The 19,514-nt window shown below is 36.5% G+C and overlaps 2 protein-coding genes across 2 annotated transcripts; one reads left to right on the top strand and one right to left on the bottom strand.

Annotated features, from left to right (window-relative positions):
* Window positions 1-101: 101 nt before the first annotated feature.
* pes (pescadillo) lies at window positions 102-13,018 on the bottom strand. The gene is made up of 15 exons (XM_028034263.1): window positions 12,857-13,018; window positions 12,578-12,657; window positions 11,909-12,062; window positions 11,514-11,623; window positions 9,712-9,883; window positions 9,522-9,611; window positions 7,823-7,939; window positions 7,639-7,716; window positions 6,598-6,687; window positions 3,641-3,771; window positions 3,355-3,480; window positions 2,927-3,111; window positions 2,446-2,576; window positions 2,186-2,353; window positions 102-1,911 (listed from the first exon to the last, which is right to left on the bottom strand). The coding sequence occupies exons 1-15, from the start codon at window positions 12,878-12,880 to the stop codon at window positions 1,837-1,839; spliced, it is 1,731 nt and encodes a 576-aa protein (XP_027890064.1). The 5' UTR covers window positions 12,881-13,018; the 3' UTR covers window positions 102-1,836.
* A 1,111-nt stretch (window positions 13,019-14,129) lies between these two features.
* Window positions 14,130-19,495, top strand: p2rx2 (purinergic receptor P2X, ligand-gated ion channel, 2). Its single transcript, XM_028032905.1, has 12 exons — window positions 14,130-14,397; window positions 14,840-14,975; window positions 15,064-15,135; window positions 15,225-15,300; window positions 15,384-15,480; window positions 16,019-16,099; window positions 16,195-16,345; window positions 16,816-16,946; window positions 17,049-17,139; window positions 17,231-17,296; window positions 17,565-17,654; window positions 17,938-19,495. The coding sequence occupies exons 1-12, from the start codon at window positions 14,231-14,233 to the stop codon at window positions 18,034-18,036; spliced, it is 1,257 nt and encodes a 418-aa protein (XP_027888706.1). The 5' UTR covers window positions 14,130-14,230; the 3' UTR covers window positions 18,037-19,495.
* The last annotated feature ends 19 nt before the right edge of the window (window positions 19,496-19,514 follow it).

Here is a 19,514-nt window from a genome sequence, read left to right as displayed (position 1 = left end):
GGGCATTTTATCACAAAACAAGTGCCTACTCATCTTTTGCTTTCCACACAGTTCTATCCAGAATAACATCACTGTGTTAAAAAAAAAAGTGAGTAAAGCTGAACATTTTAATAGCTTTTATATCCATCCAGCCAAATCAACTGGGAACACTACACAACCTAATCCAATGCAGATCATGATATAAAAATTTGTTAATTTGTCATCATTCAACAGAAAGTGAGAAAAAAATGAATTAGTCGGGTCAACAAAACAGCAGCGTCTGCATTTTTTTAAAAATTGAAAAACACAAACTGCAAAAATATAAAAAAATTCTTTAAGACTTAGTTTTCCTTTGAATCTATTCACCTACAAATAGCAACTCATAACTGTTGTCTCAAGGGACCCTGATAAATGAAGTTCAATTAATAAAGTCAATACAATCATGCATGCTTGCAAGACTATCTCATATTCAGGTGGATCCTAGGTATAAAACAATAGTTCTTTTTTTCCAATTAACTAATATTTAGCTGTATTTCCAATGTTTCTATTAGCTGCTTCTCACTTGTGTTGCCTGGAACTGAACATCTTCTGGAGATGGACAGATTTTCCAGCTCAGGACTGAATTTCCCTTCATAGATCCTCTGGAGTTCTAGGGTTTGGCTCAGAAACATTTATATTAAACCCAAAGGTTTTCTATTGGGTTCACTTCATAAAGTTTATCTTGTCAATTTAGAGCCAAAATATTTCTTGCATTGTGGTGTATTAGGTTCACTGTCTTATTGGGAAAACTCAGTTTAATAGCATCTCCTCTTAAGTCTAAGAAAACAAAACACTAAAGCATTTTGACCCATAATTCGTGGTTTGAGAAGAATACACCTCAAGTGTTTTTTGAGAAGCACCTTATATTATTGTTTTCCATTCAACGTTTGTGGCTCCTCTGTCAGACTAAATTCAAAACTACCTATAAAGGTTTCATCAGTCCAGAAAACGATGCAGTTTCTCTTCACGTCAGGCAGCATCTTCACATTTTCTTCACCAATTAGAAGTTTGTGGCACCTATAACCTATTGTGTGGCTTCACATTGTTATAATTGTTTTAGTTCTAACTGTTAAATGAAAATCTTTTTCTTTCTTATAATTACTGGCAGTCTTTAAAATCTTTGATTCACTAAAATAGTTGTTTTCCGTTTTCATCTTATTTTCCCATTTTTATTCAATGTACAATAGTAAATAACTGGGATGACCCCATTTACAGTTTCTTTTATGCTTTTCTTTGTTCTTAAATAAGGATTAGATGACGGTTTTTCTAAAGAATGAATGACCTCTCTGCTTGAACTCCACTATGTAATTATCTTCCACCTTATTGTGTTTCAAATAACTCAGTCACACAATCTGCAGCTTATTGTGTGCCTGTCGTTTTGTATTACAACTATAAAAAATTTCCAAGAAATAAATATGCATTGGAACCACGATGTGAAATGGCTGCCACCATATAAGTAAAAAAATTTATAAATTACAGTTGTAAAATAAGCAGATCTGTTAGAAGTTGAATAAGTTTTTACTTTAAAATTAAAGTCATTTCAAACAGACATTAAAATGTGGCAAATGTTTTACAATGTAGAGAAGGAAAACTCAAAGTTGACAAGAATTGGCTTTAAATCAATAATTACAGAGCATGACGGAGAATCCTTGATTTCTGTATTAACATGAGGCCAATGCAACCACACACAGAGGTTGCATATACTTCATGCAGAGAGCTCACAGATGCAGTTTCAGGTTTTATGAAATGCCAACTTGCCCCACTAATTCATAAAGTTTTATACATAAAGTCAGGTTCAGACAAAAATCATCAAAGGAGTTATTTTCTTGCTTTTTTCTTCTTGGCTTTCTCAGCATCATCATGCGCTTTCCTCTTGGCAGCAAGCTTGTTCACCTGTTAGAGGAGATTGATTTGTGTTAATGAAAAAAAGAAAACACCAGCTTTACAAGAATGTCAGGGTCGTGAACTGTAGGAGTCATGGCCAGGTGTGGGTGTGATATGAACAGCAGTCAGATAGTACAGTGAGACATTCCTAGATAAAAACTCAGTTCTAACAGTAGGGTAAACAGAGATAAAAAGCAGAACAATGTTTCTTTTTCACAAAGCTAAACAGTCATATCAACTGGAGAATTTGAACTATGGAGAAGAAAAGTACATTAAAACTCACCTCTCTGACTTTTCTCTTTTTTCCAAACATGATCTTGTCATACAGGTACTTCTCCTTTTTCTTCATCATCATGATGGCAAGACGTTTTTCCTCTGCCTTCTCCTCCTGCTCCAAGCGAGCGGGATTTTCTACCTTCACTTTTCCAGGCGTCACTTTAACTTGAAGAGACTAAAAGGCAGAGAGAGGAACATGTCAGAGAATCCCCAGATGTTTTATGAGGAAAATAACAAAAAACAGAAGGGCAAACAGATATTTCTTACCTTCCCCTGAGATCTTTGCTCCTCCATCTTTTTGAGGTTCTTCTCTTCGGCCTCCTCTTCATCATCTTCCTCCTCTTCATTTTCATCTTCTTCCTCTTCCTCCTCTTCCTCCTCTTCCTCATCTTGTTGAGCTGCGCCAGGAAAAAAAAACAAACATATGTACCCTTTAACAAGAGGTTGTTGGTTTTCAGTCCATATTTAACAGCAACATCTCACATTAAAATTAGTTTACTGGTTTGAGGGATAGTTTGGATGTTTTTGAAGGGACATTTTGTGAAAAAGCAATGATTATTAAGAATAAAAACGTTGTGCCCCCTGTGATAGAGAGCCAAAAATGGATCAGAGTGACAGTCCAGCAAAAAAAAAAAAAAACTCTAGAGATAGTTCCCTTTAAATGTTTCTGCAGCACAAATGTTACCGAGTCCAACTGAGTAAAGACCACTCCATCAAAACAAAATTCTGAAACAAGCCTGGTACATACCAAGTTTTTCTCCTCGCTGTAAGGCCATTATCTTCAGCTTCTCTGGGGGAACATAGTCTCCTTCCTTCTCTTCCACAAATGGAGACAGATGAGGAGGCAGATTTACTCCAAGAAAGTAGTCCTCCACAGGGAGGCGGATTTTAGCATTGACACAGTCATACACCCACTGCGGCTGGATGTAGTACCTAGAACAGCAGCAGAAAAGATTCAAATATAAAAAGTCTCTTTGCTAAGAAGTGTTTAATTCAGTCTCGAAAGTTCAACGCAGAGGATAGAATAGCTAGACTTTTAAAAATGACAAAGAGCAATAAAGGTGCAGATGGAGCTACTATGAAATAAGTGAAGGATTTATTGGTTATAATCAGATGTTGCTGATGCTTTAAAGGGCAACAGAAGCTTAACAGTGACAAAACAAATGTTCCCTTTACCTGTTCATGTACTGTTTGTCCACATTAGGTCTGTCAACAATCTGATGTGTGATGGTCTCATCTGTGACATCATATGTGCTTCCAATGCAAACAGATTTATCCCAGGACACCTGACCACCGAAACACCTGGAAACACCAAGATTTAAATCCTTTTAAATTCTGACAAAATGCTCAAACGCCGCTTTTCAAACACAAAATACTTTGAGTTAGTAGCATTTCAACAGAAACAGATGTTCATTGTTGGCTTTAATACCCTGTGGCTTTAGCAACGTTGTGTCTTTCTCACCTGATGACAAACGCCAGCGACTCTCTGGGCACTTCTCTGTTGATGAAGAATTTGAGCCCCTCAAATATCTTTTTCTGGGTTTCCAACTGTTTCTGTTCCTTCTCCCTGGCTTCCATCTTCTCCATGTCCTCCTGAAGAAAAAACAGTTCTCATCGTTATTATTTACAAAGCCTTCAAAAAGCCGTAGGGAGGGAAACCGTTTCCAATTTTCAAGTTTCTTTCTTTGAGGCATTTGTACATTTTTGTTTAATAGACTTAAAGTTATGCTTTTCGACCAATATTTATTACTTATTATATCTGATTAACTAGTTATATTTTAATAGTAATGTAACAAAAAAGAATGAATCATTAGCTATCGTTTTTTATTACAGTTATTGATTAAAATTTTATGATCAGAGGAGCCTGAATGAGTAGGAAGTTTTATCAGAGCTCCTGTTCTACTTTCAGAACAAGAACATTTAGTTTACATACTTCATGAATTAGAACAAACTTGGAATCCAGAGAAACTCCTCTGGAGAATCTACTCATTACCTTAGAACAACATTTAGGACCATCTACTTTGGAGAATCAAACATGGAGAACCTAAACTTTTATTATTTTAGACCAATATTTAGCTTATTTTATCCAGAGAAACTCCTTCTAGCCTATAAATTGTGCTTATACTTAGAACAGGAGCATCTAGTTTATATATTCAGGAATTAGAACAAACTTAGAATCAAGAGAAACTCCTTTTAGCTCATTTAGAGAAAATACTTAGATCAACATTATCAGAACAAGAATCCAAAGAAACCCCTACTAGTTTTTAAATCACGGACTACGTATTCCTAAACATGGGGTTATACCTTTTTGTTTTCTTTTTTCTTCTTTTGTATTTCCTTCTAATTCATGTAAAGCACTTTGAATTGCCTTGTTGCTGAAAATGTGCTATATCAATAAAATTACCTTATGTGACTCGCGATGTAAAAATAACATCTTTGTTCTGATTATCCTGAACTAACACACCAGTGTTTCACCAGTGGGTGAAATATCTTCAATAGACCAAAATAATGGAATCCCAGCTCCATTACACGTCATACATGTAAAACAAACAATTTCACTAAACCTACAGTGCTTTGTCGAATTATTTAAAGATGAAAAATAAAGTAAACTTGAATTAAGAGCAGTGTACTGCCTTGTGAACTGGAAGGAAAGTGGGAAACAATCATTTCTGACTGATGTAGAGGTTAAAAAGAAAAAAAAAAACAGCAGGAGAATCAACTATCTTTACAAAAAAATGCAAAAACTCAGGAAGAAAAGGTTTTAATTTGTGAAAAAACTAATTAGACGCAGGAACAATAGAAGAAAGTCCTGTGATCCAATAAGTCCAGATTTACTCTCTTACATTGCAACAACCTGGGGCTTGACGGGCCATGAGTCACTACGCAGAAACAAGTTGGCAAAAAATAAAGATCCATACTCAACATTTCAGATTTTATTTATATAAAAATGTAAAATCTATCAAAATCATTCCTCTTTGAGTGAGTCGATGGCATAAAATCCCAATAAAACACAAAGTCTGCAGCTGCAAGCTCAAAATTTCAAGGGCTGGGCACATAATTGCAAGGCACTGCAAGTTTTTTTTTTTATTGCCCACCATTGTTTTGTGGGACGTTAGAAGGCACAGCGGAGGCTCTAAGAGGGATTACTCCTGGGTTGGTGAACTACATGCAGTGACGTGCGGTCAGGGGAGGCAGGTGAGGCAGTGCCTCACCTGCCATCATGGAAAGAAAGAAAATATATAATCATAAAGTAATTTAAATTGTTATATTCATCCGGTGGTTTGTACTAAAAAATATTTATTTTTCATGTAGCTTCACCAATTTCGATTTTTATTTGTTCAAAATCGCTGAATTTTCTTATTTTCCCATTCAAATGCTTGGAAGCGATGCCGGTGAGGCAGCAGCGAGCTCTGCCTCACCTTGGATTGCGCAACCCCTGGCTCTGCGCTGGCTGCTAAGCGGAGAGAGCATGTTGCTGTACGGCGTCAATAAAATGGTTTAAACAAATTTAATATGTGAACTTATTTCCAATAATTTAGCTTATGTATATAATGTACAGTGCTTTTTGTCACCAACTGTGTTTGTGTAACGTGTTTCGTGTAATGAGCAATTATAAACGGCAGAGAACAGGTTCGTGGTGAGGCAGGCAGTTCTCTTGCCTCATGGCAGGGGGCGCTCAAGATCCCAGACGTTCGTCTTGTTCACTCCTCAACTGCCGAGTAAGTGACAGCGAGCTAGGCTAAACGATTCGGGAAGCAAGTCAAGTGCAGCGATAGATTATAATAGAGATAGTGATTTTTTTCATCTCGCTTATCCCGACTTTCGACATGGATGACTACATTACAACACTAAAAAAGTTTTCTCAAGTGGACTTTCAATCGAAGCAGGTAAGACAGTAATAACATTTATTTTGTTTTGTTTTTTAAGGAAATGTGTGTTTTGTGAGCTACAGTTTGTATGTGTAAGGATGCAGAAGTGAAACATAACCTGTAAACTGCTGTCAATCTATGCATCTATTTGCAAATCTGATTCTGATGACGTCAGTGCCTCACCAGCTATGAACCTCACCGCACGTCACTGACTACATGCAGTATATAATAGTTACTAAAAAAGTTTTGCCAGTTCATGGAAAGTCTCTGTGGTGAAGAAGGACCCACTGGTTGATCACTTCAAATCATTTGGGTAAAACAAGTTTCTCAAGTGAGAACTTCTGTTTATAGCAACCCAACATAAAGCTGTAAATCCCTAGTGAGGCACTGCATCTCCAAGAGATGTCAATCCTCCGCTGAAAAAATGTCACCTTCCACCTCTGAGATTAATTTCTTAATGGCGTGTACGTGTTTTGATATTTCCACGAAAGACGTTTGTTTTTACCATCTCTCTAACAACCAAAAGTATTTTGGTATTTTGTATTCTTACCCCTTCATCAGGAAACTCATCAAGTTTAGCATCCTCCTCCTCCTCTGAGGAAACAACACGTGCCAGGCTGGAACTAAGAGCTGAAAGTTTCTGCAGAGAGGATTAGAAATAAAATCAGTTCATCGTAACTATTGATACATTTACAATTTAACCTAAGAAAACTAACAAAAACATGAGCATCTGTCCAAATGTTTGCAGGTTAATTAAAACTGTTAATTAAAAGCTTGAAGTGGCATATGGTGCTTATACTGTCAAAATATGAAACCATGACAGTGAAGAATCTTTTTATTTCCTTTTACTTTATTTGCCCAGTACTAGTCTAAGTACAAGGTGTCTGTTAAATCTGCAGAATGAATAACAGAACAAGGAAAGATAAAATGTAGTCTTAATCATGGAAGAATACAGAAGTCAAAAATAAAACAAGTGAATTAAGTTAGCAGTAAGAGACAAAATTCATACTTTGTTCAGTAAAAAAAGAAAGAAAAAGCTCAAATAATTCTTAAAATATGCATGTTTAGGTAACATTACAAAAGAAAAGCACTTTGCAACATATCTACATAATGTATTAATAACACTTAAGGTTATTATTCATCATAACAAAATTAATAATTTTTCTCTTCTGAATACTTTACTTTGCATACTACTACCACAAGCATTGAGAACAAAACATACAAACATAAAGTTAGAAAAACATTCATTTGAGATAAAACTGCAACTGGTTCACAAAAGGGAGCAGCAGCTAAAAGACATGGGAGATTGGATGAAGATGATGGATTTCTCTAAGTAAACCAGTCTTTATTTGAAACACTTTTTCCCACCAATATTTATTACACAGTTAAAGGCTTCAAGGAAACAAACAATTTAAAGCTGATAAGACTGGGAAGCTAAGGAGTTCATGCTTCGACAACCACAGATAGGTCTAAGACAGTGAGTGTTGTTTGTAAGCATAAAGTCTCACAGATTTTAAAAAATTCATAAACAATGAATAATTGATCTGGTGATGACTGAAAACTTTAGACAGTTTAAAGAAGATGGACTTACCTCAGTGTAGCTCTCTGAATTCATGGCATAGTCCTCTTCATCGTCTTCTTTGAGCTCTGATTCTGCTTTACTATCCAGCTGCAAGGAGCGAGGAAGTGTTTACTGAGTTCATACTGGCCATATATTTGCATTATTTGAATTATAGGTGCTGTAGAACTCCCTTAAAGCTTTTGGAGTCAGATACCTTTGGAGGGTACACCAAGTTGAGAGACTGGTAGAGTCTGAAGTTGACAAACCCCAGGAGAGTTGTGTACAACTCTGTGAAAGTCGCCATGACTCTGTAGTCAACATCTGTTGGGTGCTGAAATTACAAAAACCTTTAGCTTCACAATAATTTAGAGTTAAAAAACAAAAGTTCAAACTAATTCACAATATCTCACTCATATGAAACATTTGTTGTATCTATACACATACAAGCATCTTTCAAGGTCCTTTACAGAAGCATTGGTAGTTTCTAACTAAAATACATACATGTGGACCCTTTAAATATTCAGTTTTTATTCAAGATATTGTCCCAAACTTGTTTTAATTTGAATCTGGAAACGACACCTCCCATGAAACGTAAAACTTACACACTTTCTTTCTGTGTTTACAGGAACACACTTTCATAATTACTGCAGTAGAAACTTGATATTGGCTAGCACAACAATTAGTTTTATGAAAGACTTCTTTTAGTCCACTTTCTGGGTGAATTTGCTCAGACAGCCAGACTGGGTCATGTGGGCGACCGTTTTAAACATCCTTATAAACAGGTTTTGTTACAGTAGAATAGTTAATTTGACCGTACTCAAACTCTTCTTGAATCTTACTTATGAAGGCCTCAGACAGCTTTTTGATCTTACAATGATTTTCACATCCACTTCATTCTGTGTAACAATACTCTCCACCTGATGTGATATGTCCGTCAGTAATAAGTCACTTTTAAATGGAATAAATATTCTACATCAGATACTACATTTATTATAATACAATTTACTGACATTTTTTTTAAAAAGTCAGTACTAGACTCTACATTAAATAAGTCAACAAACAAGGTACCTAATGCTTTTTTTCCACATGACAGTATGAAAGGGCTTCTACATTTTTTGAGTTTGTCACAAAAAAGCTTTTCAATAAACTGTCCAACTCATCTCTAAAAAAAAAAGCTGTATGGTCAAAGGAAATCTGAAATGACTGCGTTAAAAGTTGAAGCAGCACAAAAAAACTAAAAGTTAGTTTAGGGAAACTAAAAAGATTGATTAAGCTGAAATGATTGAGTTATAAAAACATTTAAACATCTTGTTATATCTGTTTTCAGGGTGTGCTTATAGGTCATGACAACTTTTTCACTTGATAGCACAAGCTTTACAAGACTATTTTCAGGGTTGAGGTTACATAACAGTAACATAATAGTGAAGCTTTTTGTTGTCCAGGCAGTACTTTTTAATTGAATTCAAGGATGGGCTGACTTAAGCAAGCTACGCAAACATATAACGCCAAAGAGGAGAAACCGGGGGCGTGCTGTGGCGGCGTAGGGGATAACGCGACCCACGTCTGGAGGCCTTGAGTCCTCGACGCAGTCTTCGATTCCCTGACCCGGCGACATTTGCCGCATGTCTTCCCCGTTCTCCTTCCCCCTTTCCTGTCAGCCTACTTTCATATAAGGGACACTAGAGCCCGCAAAAGACCCCCTGGAGGGGAGAAACCGATGCCATCTACATATAACTGCAGCAGCTGAACAGGATGGGACCATGATGAAGCTTATTGTAGTTTTCTTGCAATGTTTGATGACTCAGCACCTCATGCTGACAAAGGTGTACCAACCTTCATTGTAATCCCACAATAATACAGTAACTGCTTATTAGCATAACCCCTGTTGGCTGCAAGCAGCTAACTGCACTTACATCATGGGAGAACTGATATGGCACCAGCCATGTAATGAGTTGTCCCATGACCTCAGCTTGGTAATATATTCCCTTGATGGAGAGGAAAACCTATGAGGAATAAAAACAAAGCGTTTAGATAATGTTTAATAAATATTTATAAAACCGTAACGCCCCCACCCTTCATTTAGTCTGCAGGAAAAACTGTCACCTTTCTGAGCGCACGAGATGCAATCACGTAGTTCATCCACTCCACAGTCAGGCGTCTGCACAATTGGATTGTTTGCACATGACATTTTCCCGTTCGGGCAAATGTGGAGAACAAAAAACCCATGCAGAGGGCGTCGTCAATGTCACGTAGTGCGTCGATAAAGGTGGGGTACCTGCCAAAAAACAGCAAAAAAAGTAATAAGCTAAATGCACTTGCTGTAGACCTGAGGTGCCCAAAGTCAGTCTTTGAGGGCCGGCATCCTGCATGTTTTAGTTCTCTCCCTGGTGGTAGTAACAACCTTCTCAGCATGTCAATGTTCTTCTTAGGCCTTCTGATGAGCCATCATTAAATCCAGGTGCGTTAAACCAGGGAGAGAACTAAAACATGTAGGATGCTGGCCCTCGAGGACCAACTTTGGACACCACTGTTGTAGACAGTGGATCTCAGACGTACACACCTGTCAAAATACTAGAGTAAGAAGATGTAAATAAAATACTTAAATCAAAAATCATTCATGTTTTAATTGGATACAATACAATCCAACTGAAATCCCAATTTTTGAAAGGGAGTAAAAGTTCAAAAACCTGGTAGCGCAAGTGTACACATCCTTAAACCAACACATTTGAAGCATCTTGTGCTTACATTTCAGCACACAGTGTTTTCTGATAGGCAACAATCACTTTGAAACTGTACATATCTCTCAGCTATGCCTTTCAAAACTTCTCCAAATCTCTCAGCTTGTTGGAACAAGTCTTGTCAACAGAACTTCTTAAGTGAGTCCACAGATTTCTCCCAGGTTCTGGCTACAACATCCCAAACTTTATGAAGCTCTTCTTTTGCAGATCTATATTCTTATACTAACAGTAATGCCAGAAACTTAAACAGTCTGTGTCTTTAGCTTTACAGCAAGCAGAGTTTGATCAAAACTGCATGGTATCTGGAACTATCACTATCCAACTATCACTAAAAGCTTTCCATGACCTAAAACACAAAACTGCAAACACCTATAAAATTGTTGTACATAATTAAAGAGGACCAAGAAACTGTACAACTCTGCCATCTGCTGACTAGAGTTAGTTATTCAGGGCCCAAGTTTGCTAAAATACATCAAATTTAATAACTGTAAAATAATATAAGCTACATGTTATATGGAAGAAATTTGTGCAGATTGTTTAACTTTCAAGAAAAATAGCACAGTGAAAACATATTTTGCAGATTTGGAAAATAATGTTTTTATGACTATAAATACATAATATATATTTGTTTACTTAATACATCAAGAACAGCTAACAGGTGTTGCAAAAACTAAAATATAGATTGACCCAAAGATCTCAAAGCAGGCAGGGTTTAATGATGCGTCAATCAAGACTTTTTAAAGCAGCATAAAAGAATTAAGCCAAAGTTGAGGACTAGAGACAAAGTCTTGCAAGATTGGTTGGAACTGATCTATTTGGAATAATTATTTATTTACATAAATAAGGCAGAGTATCTATAAGATAGAGAACGGGGAGTGGAAATATGGCAAAATGTCCTCTAAACTGATGAGACAACATTTTATACCTTCAGCTGAATGCAGATTGTTTACAAATGGAAAGACAGCAGTTCAAAACTGAGCCCCTGCAAGCAAAAGTGAAGCATGTTGGATGTCTCATAGCTCTCCAGTCTAAACAGAATAACTGTTTTCTGTTTTGCTTAAACTTTTCTAAGCCATCTTCCTTTTTTTGTCCTTTTCCTTAAAACTGACACCCCAGATTTAACCTGCTTTATCCCTCCATGATGAGTATGGAGAAAAACTTCCCTACCTTTCTTTCACAATGTGGTCCAATTTATAGGCCGGCTTGTTCTCTTTGAGTCTTTCAACAGCAGACCACTCTGTTTTTCCATAAGCCCTCCTTAGTTTACGCACAAAGATCTGTTGGGGAAAAAAAACACTGAGAGTAAATTTGCTGTTTTGTGAGGGGGTTTTCAACTCAATACAATTGCTGAAAATTACTGTTAAATAATCATCAGACACTGCCTAATGTCAGACTCACAAAGACAAGTAGAACACAAAAATTATATTTGAAATGTGAAGTATGTTTTTCTTGATAAATACAGTTATTACAAAAATAAAATTAATGACAGATAATCAAACATTATTAAATACTTCAGATTTTTAGCTTGAGGCTTGTTGAAAACTTGAACTTCATTTAAATACCTTGTACTCTCTGAACTTGGACACAATTGGCTCATGCAGTAGAAACCGGATGTCTTTAAGCAGGTAGAAGGTCCTTGGAGCAGTGGAGCCTTTGTTCACCTTCTTCTTGTGTTTTGGCTCATGTGGATAAATTCCTTTAAGAATGCACAGCCGCCTAAAATTCAATGAGAAGGAGTTTCAAAATATATTTTTAGATAGGTTTATTAACTCTACATGCACATCTAAAATGTAATGAAGGAACAGAAAATGGTTTACAGCTAGTAACATTTCATAGTCATCAACCTTTGTAGTTAAGAGGGCTTGATAAAGCAAAATAAGAGATAATTTTAAAAAAAGTTAACTTTACCACCAGTAAATGGTTGTTGAATTTATCATTGTCAACTGACTTCTATTTATTTGATTATTTCAGTCAGTTTATTGTGTGAACCAGAATGCCTAATGCCTTTTTATCGTTTTTCAATCAAAATAAGCAATGGAGTATGTATCTCAATGCGATTTAACTGAACGTAATAAGTTGTGGAGATCATAAAAGACAGTTGCAGCTCTGACATTTTCACCTTTTTATTAAATTAATACAGCTAAGTGGTGTGTACAGATAAAAACAGAAGGGATCGTGTCACTGCTGGCCTCCGCCGCAGAGTGTTGAAGAACACGTTGAACATCACATACCTGAAGTCAGGGAGGCTCAGCATGAGCTTCTTTCGTGCTCTGTTCCTGGTGATGTAGTTGGTGGCGGAGCCCCGCTCATACTACAAAACAATATAAAGTAATCGTTAACTCATTTAATCCGTATGCTCCTGATCAGACTCAAGAGAAACTTTACGTTCGTATACAACTCAGACTAGTCGACGGTTTGTGATTCTGAAAACAAACTTTAGCTAGCCCAGCTAGCTAGCTACCCCGATAGTTGTTTATTTTAGCGTTATTGAGTCTGGCAGAAACGCTTACCTTTTTCTTCTGAAGACCCCCCATTTATAGACGAGCTGTCGCTCCACAGCACTGGGAGAAAATCTTATTTACGGAAACAAATAACAAGCTAACAGATGGAAGTTGTGCCGCTGCTGCTGCTGCACGTGTTGTCAGACATGCGCAAGGAGTTACGTCGAAACGTAAGCAGCAGGACCCAGGGGTTGACCGTTATCCGCCTGAACCCAATAAATATTACGTACGTAAAATAACTGTAGAGTTTTAACGATGCTCTGTAGGAAAGTTATATATATATTTATACATACATACATATATATATATATATATATATATATATATATATATATATATATATATATATATATCCATCCATCCATTTTCTGTTCACCCTTGTCCCTAATGGGGTCGGGAGGGTTGCTGGTGCCTATCTCCAGCTACGTTCCGGGCGAGAGGCGGGGTACACCCTGGACAGGTCGCCAGTCTGTCGCAGGGCAACACAGAGACATACAGGACAAACAACCATGCACACACACACTCACACCTAGGGAGAATTTAGAGAAACCAATTGACCTGACAGTCATGTTTTTGGACTGTGGGAGGAAGCCGGAGTACCCGGAGAGAACCCACGCATGCACAGGGAGAACATGCAAACTCCATGCAGAAAGACCCCGGCCGGGAATCGAACCCAGGACCTTCTTGCTGCAAGGCAACAGTGCTACCAACTGCGCCACTGTGCAGCCCTTTATATATATATATATATATATATATATATATATATATATATATATTTATACATACATACATATATATATATATAAATACACCTGGGGGGGCGTAGGCGTGTGTGTGTGTGTCACTTTTCCCCCTCTTAAACTATCCCCTGTATATTGTTCACATTTCTTAAATCAAATTTAATGGTTAATTTTACTATTTTAAATTTGCTCATGGAGGTTAGACCGTGTCCATTCTGTAAAGTTTTATCTTCCTGACAGGATAAAAAAATTACAGTAATTGTTAACATTTGTATACTGATGATTTGTTGAGTTTACCTTACACTGCTAAGAGGTGGTTTATGAAGGCAAAATCAATTGAATTTAATCAATGAAAAAGAATGAAAAAAACTGTTTTTGTGACATTTTATTTTTTGTTTGATCTTATTTGTAATAGCACAAGAGGTTATACAGGGATCATACATAAGTAAACAGATAAACATTACAATCTAACACCAAAAATTCCGCCCCGCCCCTTTTCCCACTCCCCCTGACTCACTGATGCCTCACATACTTGAGGAAAATGCCAGCAGATACAGAGCAGCATCAGATAGAGCAAAAAACAAATAATGTAGAAGGGTGGAAGAACATCTTCCAAAAAACAGCCAGAAGCTCATCTCTTAAAATGAGTGAAGGATTATATACAGCTGTCATGGGGGTCCGGGACTTTCTAAAGGAGTATTTTAATGGTTTCTGGGACTATGAGACTCCTAAGATGATGGTGATTAAGAACAGACCTCTTGGAGTGATTTACCGAGCTGTTCAGTTTCTAGTGATAACCTATTTCATCTGGTAAGTTGTCAGCATGTTTGTTTATTTTCCTTATAAGTAGTAATATTTCAAGCAAAGAATTTTCTGGTTTATCACTATAGATAAACCCGAAAGGATTAAAGACAAAATAAAGTGCAATAAAATATCAGAAGCTTTGAAAGTGTTCCAGCTAGTCGCCTATTTTTGAACCAGACATTATGTTTTAATTTAATTAAATATATAAAACAAATAATAACCAGTGTGAACAAAACCTTTCAGAAAATGTAAAAAAGTTTTCAAATACAAGAATCCAGAGTCTCATAGCACAAATTATTTCTTTGTTATCTTAGATTAAGGGCGTCATCTTGATTTCTTGGTTTTAGTTTGGGGGGATAAAGAGATCTTGAGTAACCTGACACCTTTAATAAAATTTTACATCACAGGAGATGTTTCATTGTTTCCGTCTGTTCTGTCATCCATGAAGGTATGTTTTTATAAGTCAAAAAGCGTACCAGCAGAGCGAGACCCATCCAGAGAGCTCTGTTTACACTCTTATTAAGGGAAAAGCAGTGCATGGTGATGATGTCCTGGACAACGTGGAGTATGCTCATCCCCCAGAGGTGCATCATGTCCTTTGATTCTGTCAAAAATAATAACTACTTTATTGATCAGGTTAATGTATTAGATATTTTTTACTTTTCTTCATAGGGAGTTGACGTAATCAGCACAATACTGAGAAGAGAATTTACTTATGATCAAAGGCAAGGTACCTGCCCTGAGGTGAGAGGTCAATTGCCAAGAAAATATGCCTGTATAAAATGGTTAAACCTGCACTTTTATCCTGTTTTGCTTTTTTTCTTTCTCTGCAGCACTTCAGTGTTGACAACGCCAATTGTACGACAGACTCTGACTGTCTTCTAGGCTTACCAAACTTTGATAGTCATGGTAATGTTGTGACTTCTCACTATATCTGTCACCATCTTGGTTGCTTCATATTTGCCCCATCATCCATTGTAATTTAAACACAGGCATTAGGACGGGTAGATGTATTCAGTACCACAAGCACCCTTTCAAAACATGTGAAATCAAGGCCTGGTGTCCTATTGAAGAGTACGCTGCAGTACGGTAAGGCATTGGACCTGTAATCTGCATGGTTCAGTTACACAGTTCAATATGTTTTGGGGATTTTTTTGTTGTTGTAGAACAAGACAATAAATATATAGCATTCACATGTAAGAAAAAGAAAAATGTAAATTTTGTTTTTTTAGAAATAAAGATGCAAAAGTGTTGATTAACATACAGCTTGATTTACTCAAAATTATATCCAGTACAGCGTTTTTATTTCAGAAATAACCTCATTAGTAAATAGACTCAGCCTGTTTGTGATTTAATCTGAGTTTATATAAAAAAATGAGGACTTGGAGGTTTGTTAGAGAACATTAGACCAAGGAACACAACAGACAGGTCAGGGGTAAAAATGTGGAAAAGTTTATGTTCATGTGATAGTCAGATTTATACAGGTGATCAAACAAGATGGAAAATGCTTCAATAAAAGCCCATAGCTTTTGATAGAGTAAAATAGGGTAAACACTGCAAAGAAGACAAAAAATTACCCCCGAAAACAAATTCCCTAAATTAAGCAATTTTCTGTGTTATTCAACAGGGAACCACCTTTAGTGCAGGCCATCAATTTCACAGTGTTCATCAGGAACTCCATTCACTTCCCCAAATTTAAAGTATTGAGGTAAAGAGCCTTCAAACAGATAAAAAAAAAAAGCCTTAAAGCCCCTGGTCATTTGTGCCACAGTTATTTATTGTAAACATGTTCTTTGCTTGCAGGGTAAATGTAGAAAGTCCTCCAGGGATGAAAACTAAAAAATACCTCAAGAGGTGTCATTATCACGAGGAGAGTGCGCCTTACTGCCCAAACTTTCGCTTGGGTTACATCGCCAATCAAGCAAGAGAGAATTTCACTGAGCTCTGCAAGACTGTGAGTACGAGATTGCACTTCAGAATTAGTCAATGGTTGAACTTGTAAAGGTTCACTGTCATTTATTAAATGCTTTCGACTTTAGATTAATTTATAAAACTGGTATAAATAAAGGCTTTTTCACAAAGTATTTCATAAAATTCTCCAAGTGTAATTAGTCACTTTTACCCATAACTTTATTTCTGGACTAATTTGCAGTGGTTTCTTTGTACATGTCGATTACCTGGTGTGCCACTAACACAACATAAAAAAATTTAATGTCAGAATAAATCTTGGATATATACTTATTGACTAAAACATTGACATGTTCCATACTGATTTTAGCCAGTTTCTTTCTTTTTTCTTAATTGTTAAATCTTCCATTATTGTCCATGTTTCTTTTGTAAACTCACTAAAAGGTGAGAACAGCAAACAAAGTGAAGTAAGGCATCTTTCTTGTAGTGTAACAGATTCATTCTCGTTGCTGTCAGGGGGGAGTGATTGGCGTTTTCATTAACTGGGATTGTAATCTTGATCTGGATCCTTCACACTGTAAACCTACTTACATATTTCGCCGACTTGACCTTCGAAAGGATCTGGCCGACTATGGTTACTACTACAGGTCTGCAAAAATTCTGCATTCACTGACCAGATTCATTGTTATAATTTTAACTTTGCCAAAGAATAAGTTTAATTATTTTTAAGGACAAGTTTTGCTACCCAGGTTTGCCAAATATTATGATAAGAATGGTGTGGAGTCTCGGACCCTCATCAAGGCTTACGGCATCCGTCTAGACATCATAGTCCACGGACAGGTACAATAGTTTGTTTTTTTAATATTACCATTTTTCCCCTTCTTGCTGCAATAATAACAATTATATTACTGCTTACATAATTTCTGCCCAGGCTGGAAAATTTAGTGTCATTCCAACCATCATCAGCACAGTGACAGCTTTGACCTCTGTTGGGATTGTAAGTGCAGTCAGAAACCAAAATTTCATTTACATAACAGATTTAAATATGTATTTTTTAAAACTAAAACTGGATTGATACATTTTCTAAAATTTATTTTAGTATTAATTGTAAATATACTACTTTATTTTACATGTAATTAAGTCAGACCTTTGATAAATGTAAGTAAATTTTGTTTGAATATTTGTGCATATTTCTTGTCTTGGAAATGAACACAAATATGTAAATTACAACTGCTACCACTATTTATGTTTTCATTTTCTTTCAGTGCAGTATTATCTGTGACTGGATTATGCTTACATTTATTGACAAAAATGAAGTCTACAGTGAGAGAAAGTTTGATGAAGTGAGTAAAAAAGTAAGTATTTTTATGTACTAATATTTCACAAAATGAGCCGAAAAAATAAGCTGCCATGAATTTTTTATATTTCAATAAATTAATTCTAAATATGTACTTGGATACTTAATTTTGTAGGATATTTTATTTTCTGTGTTTATCCTCATTAATTTTTCTTTTGTTCTCCCAACAAATTCAGTTCAACCTCAGAAATCTTTATGACAACCTGTAATATGGTTTTTTAAAATTAATATTTTCCAAATACGTCTGAGTGATGTCAGTGGCATCTTTCGGTTCTTTGCAGGTGACCAAGGAACCCACAGACACCATTCGCACTGAGTTCAGCTTCATCAGCAGCTATGGCTCAAACCATTCAGACCTGTCGGACGGCGTTCCTCTCTGATGGATCAAATTTGCTTAAACTCTCTTCCTCAAACCTAATCACGGCAACAACAGCATCCTAGTTTGGTGGCTAAAGTTGCTAAAGAAGCTCACAGATAGAATAGCAAAGCACTAATGCAAAAATATTCATCCCCACTAAACATTTGGTCCCTTTGTGACATTACAACCACAAACTCTTATATATTTTAGTAGGATTTCATAGATAGACCCGATAAGTCTTTCACAGATAGTATTCGATAAGTGTGAAGTGGAAGAATAATAATACACGATTTCTGTTTTATACATAGGCAAATTTAGAAAGCGTGGCATGCATTTGCATTTTCACTTTTTGAGTGCATACTTGGCAACTCTACCAGGTTTGCACAGGTAGAGACTTACATTTTGGTACGTTGTATGTTTATGGTTGTTGTCCTGCTAGAAGGGGGAACTCTGCCACTGTATCTAGGTCACTAAAGCATCGTTTATAACTGCACTGCATCTAGCTCCATCCATTGTCCCTTCAACTTAGACCAGCTCCTCTGTCCCTGCTGAAGAAAATCACCTACAAAATGATGCTGTGTGGTGTCTCAACACCACCTCAACAGCACTTTGCATGTCATACAAAACGTTCAGTACTGGTCTTATCTGACCAGAAGACATTCTTCCATCTGTTTGCTGTATCTGCTACCTGGCTGGTGGTCAACTTTGGATGGCCATCATGTTTTAGATTGAACAGTGTTCCATGAGAAGCTCACAGGTTGGAATAAAGTTTTCTAGCTGCTTTAAACTGTTCTGTAACTTCATTTCTAACCTGTCCTCTGTATGCCTTGGTCTTCATAATGCTGTTTGTTCTCTAATAAACCTTTGAGCTTCACAGAACAGCTGGATTAACGCTGAGATTAAATTACACAAATTAATACGATCTCCTCTTGGATGAGTAGATTTTATTTACAGATCTTAGTTTAAGGGACCAGCATAACATACATCCCTGCCAGATTTTCTTTTTTAAGAAAAAAATCAAAAACCATGTATCATTTTCCTTCCACTTCATGATTAGCCCGCAAAAGCCAGTGTTGGTTCTTCATCTGAATAAAGTACATTCAGCTTTGTGATTGTAACGTGACAAACTCGCAAAGGCTTAAACTGTATGAAAACGTTTGGAGGGTACTGTATTAAGAAGAGGACCACATCCTGATGATCTTATACTTCTTTGAGACCCCAAGTGTGGTTCTCAGTAAAACTGCTTCAAGAACATGGCGTGTGCACAGATCAACTCAAGCCTTATTGAACTTTCATCTGTTCACCACCTGAATGAAACCTGCCTTCCTTTGCCTTCAGCAAACAAGTATATTCATCTTTAGAGATTTTTTTGTCAGAATGATACTTTCAAAGTAGATAAATAGACTAGAAACAATTAGCAAACAATGGAAACTGTTCCCATGTATCTCAATCATTCAGTCCAATGATTAAGCAATAAATATTTTCAAAACTCATTGTTCA

Source organism: Xiphophorus couchianus, chromosome 12, assembly GCF_001444195.1.
Source record: "Xiphophorus couchianus chromosome 12, X_couchianus-1.0, whole genome shotgun sequence".
NCBI lineage: Eukaryota > Metazoa > Chordata > Actinopteri > Cyprinodontiformes > Poeciliidae > Xiphophorus > Xiphophorus couchianus.
This window is presented reverse-complemented; position numbering and strand designations above follow the sequence as displayed.

Bases quoted from the DNA above. Each gene is read 5' to 3' on its own strand.
- pes (XM_028034263.1), bottom strand. From the start codon at position 12,880: ATGGGGGGTCTTCAGAAGAAAAAG. The intron at 6,688-7,638 runs GTAAGTCCATCT...TCCTCTCTGCAG, and splicing joins ATTCAGAGAGCTACACTGAG to AAACTTTCAGCTCTTAGTTC. The intron at 3,112-3,354 runs GTAAAGGGAACA...CTGCTGTTCTAG, and splicing joins GACAAACAGTACATGAACAG to GTACTACATCCAGCCGCAGT.
- p2rx2 (XM_028032905.1), top strand. From the start codon at position 14,231: ATGAGTGAAGGATTATATACAGCTGTCATGGGGGTCCGGGACTTTCTA. The intron at 17,297-17,564 runs GTAAGTGCAGTC...ATTTTCTTTCAG, and splicing joins CTTTGACCTCTGTTGGGATT to TGCAGTATTATCTGTGACTG. The intron at 17,655-17,937 runs GTAAGTATTTTT...GGTTCTTTGCAG, and splicing joins TTGATGAAGTGAGTAAAAAA to GTGACCAAGGAACCCACAGA.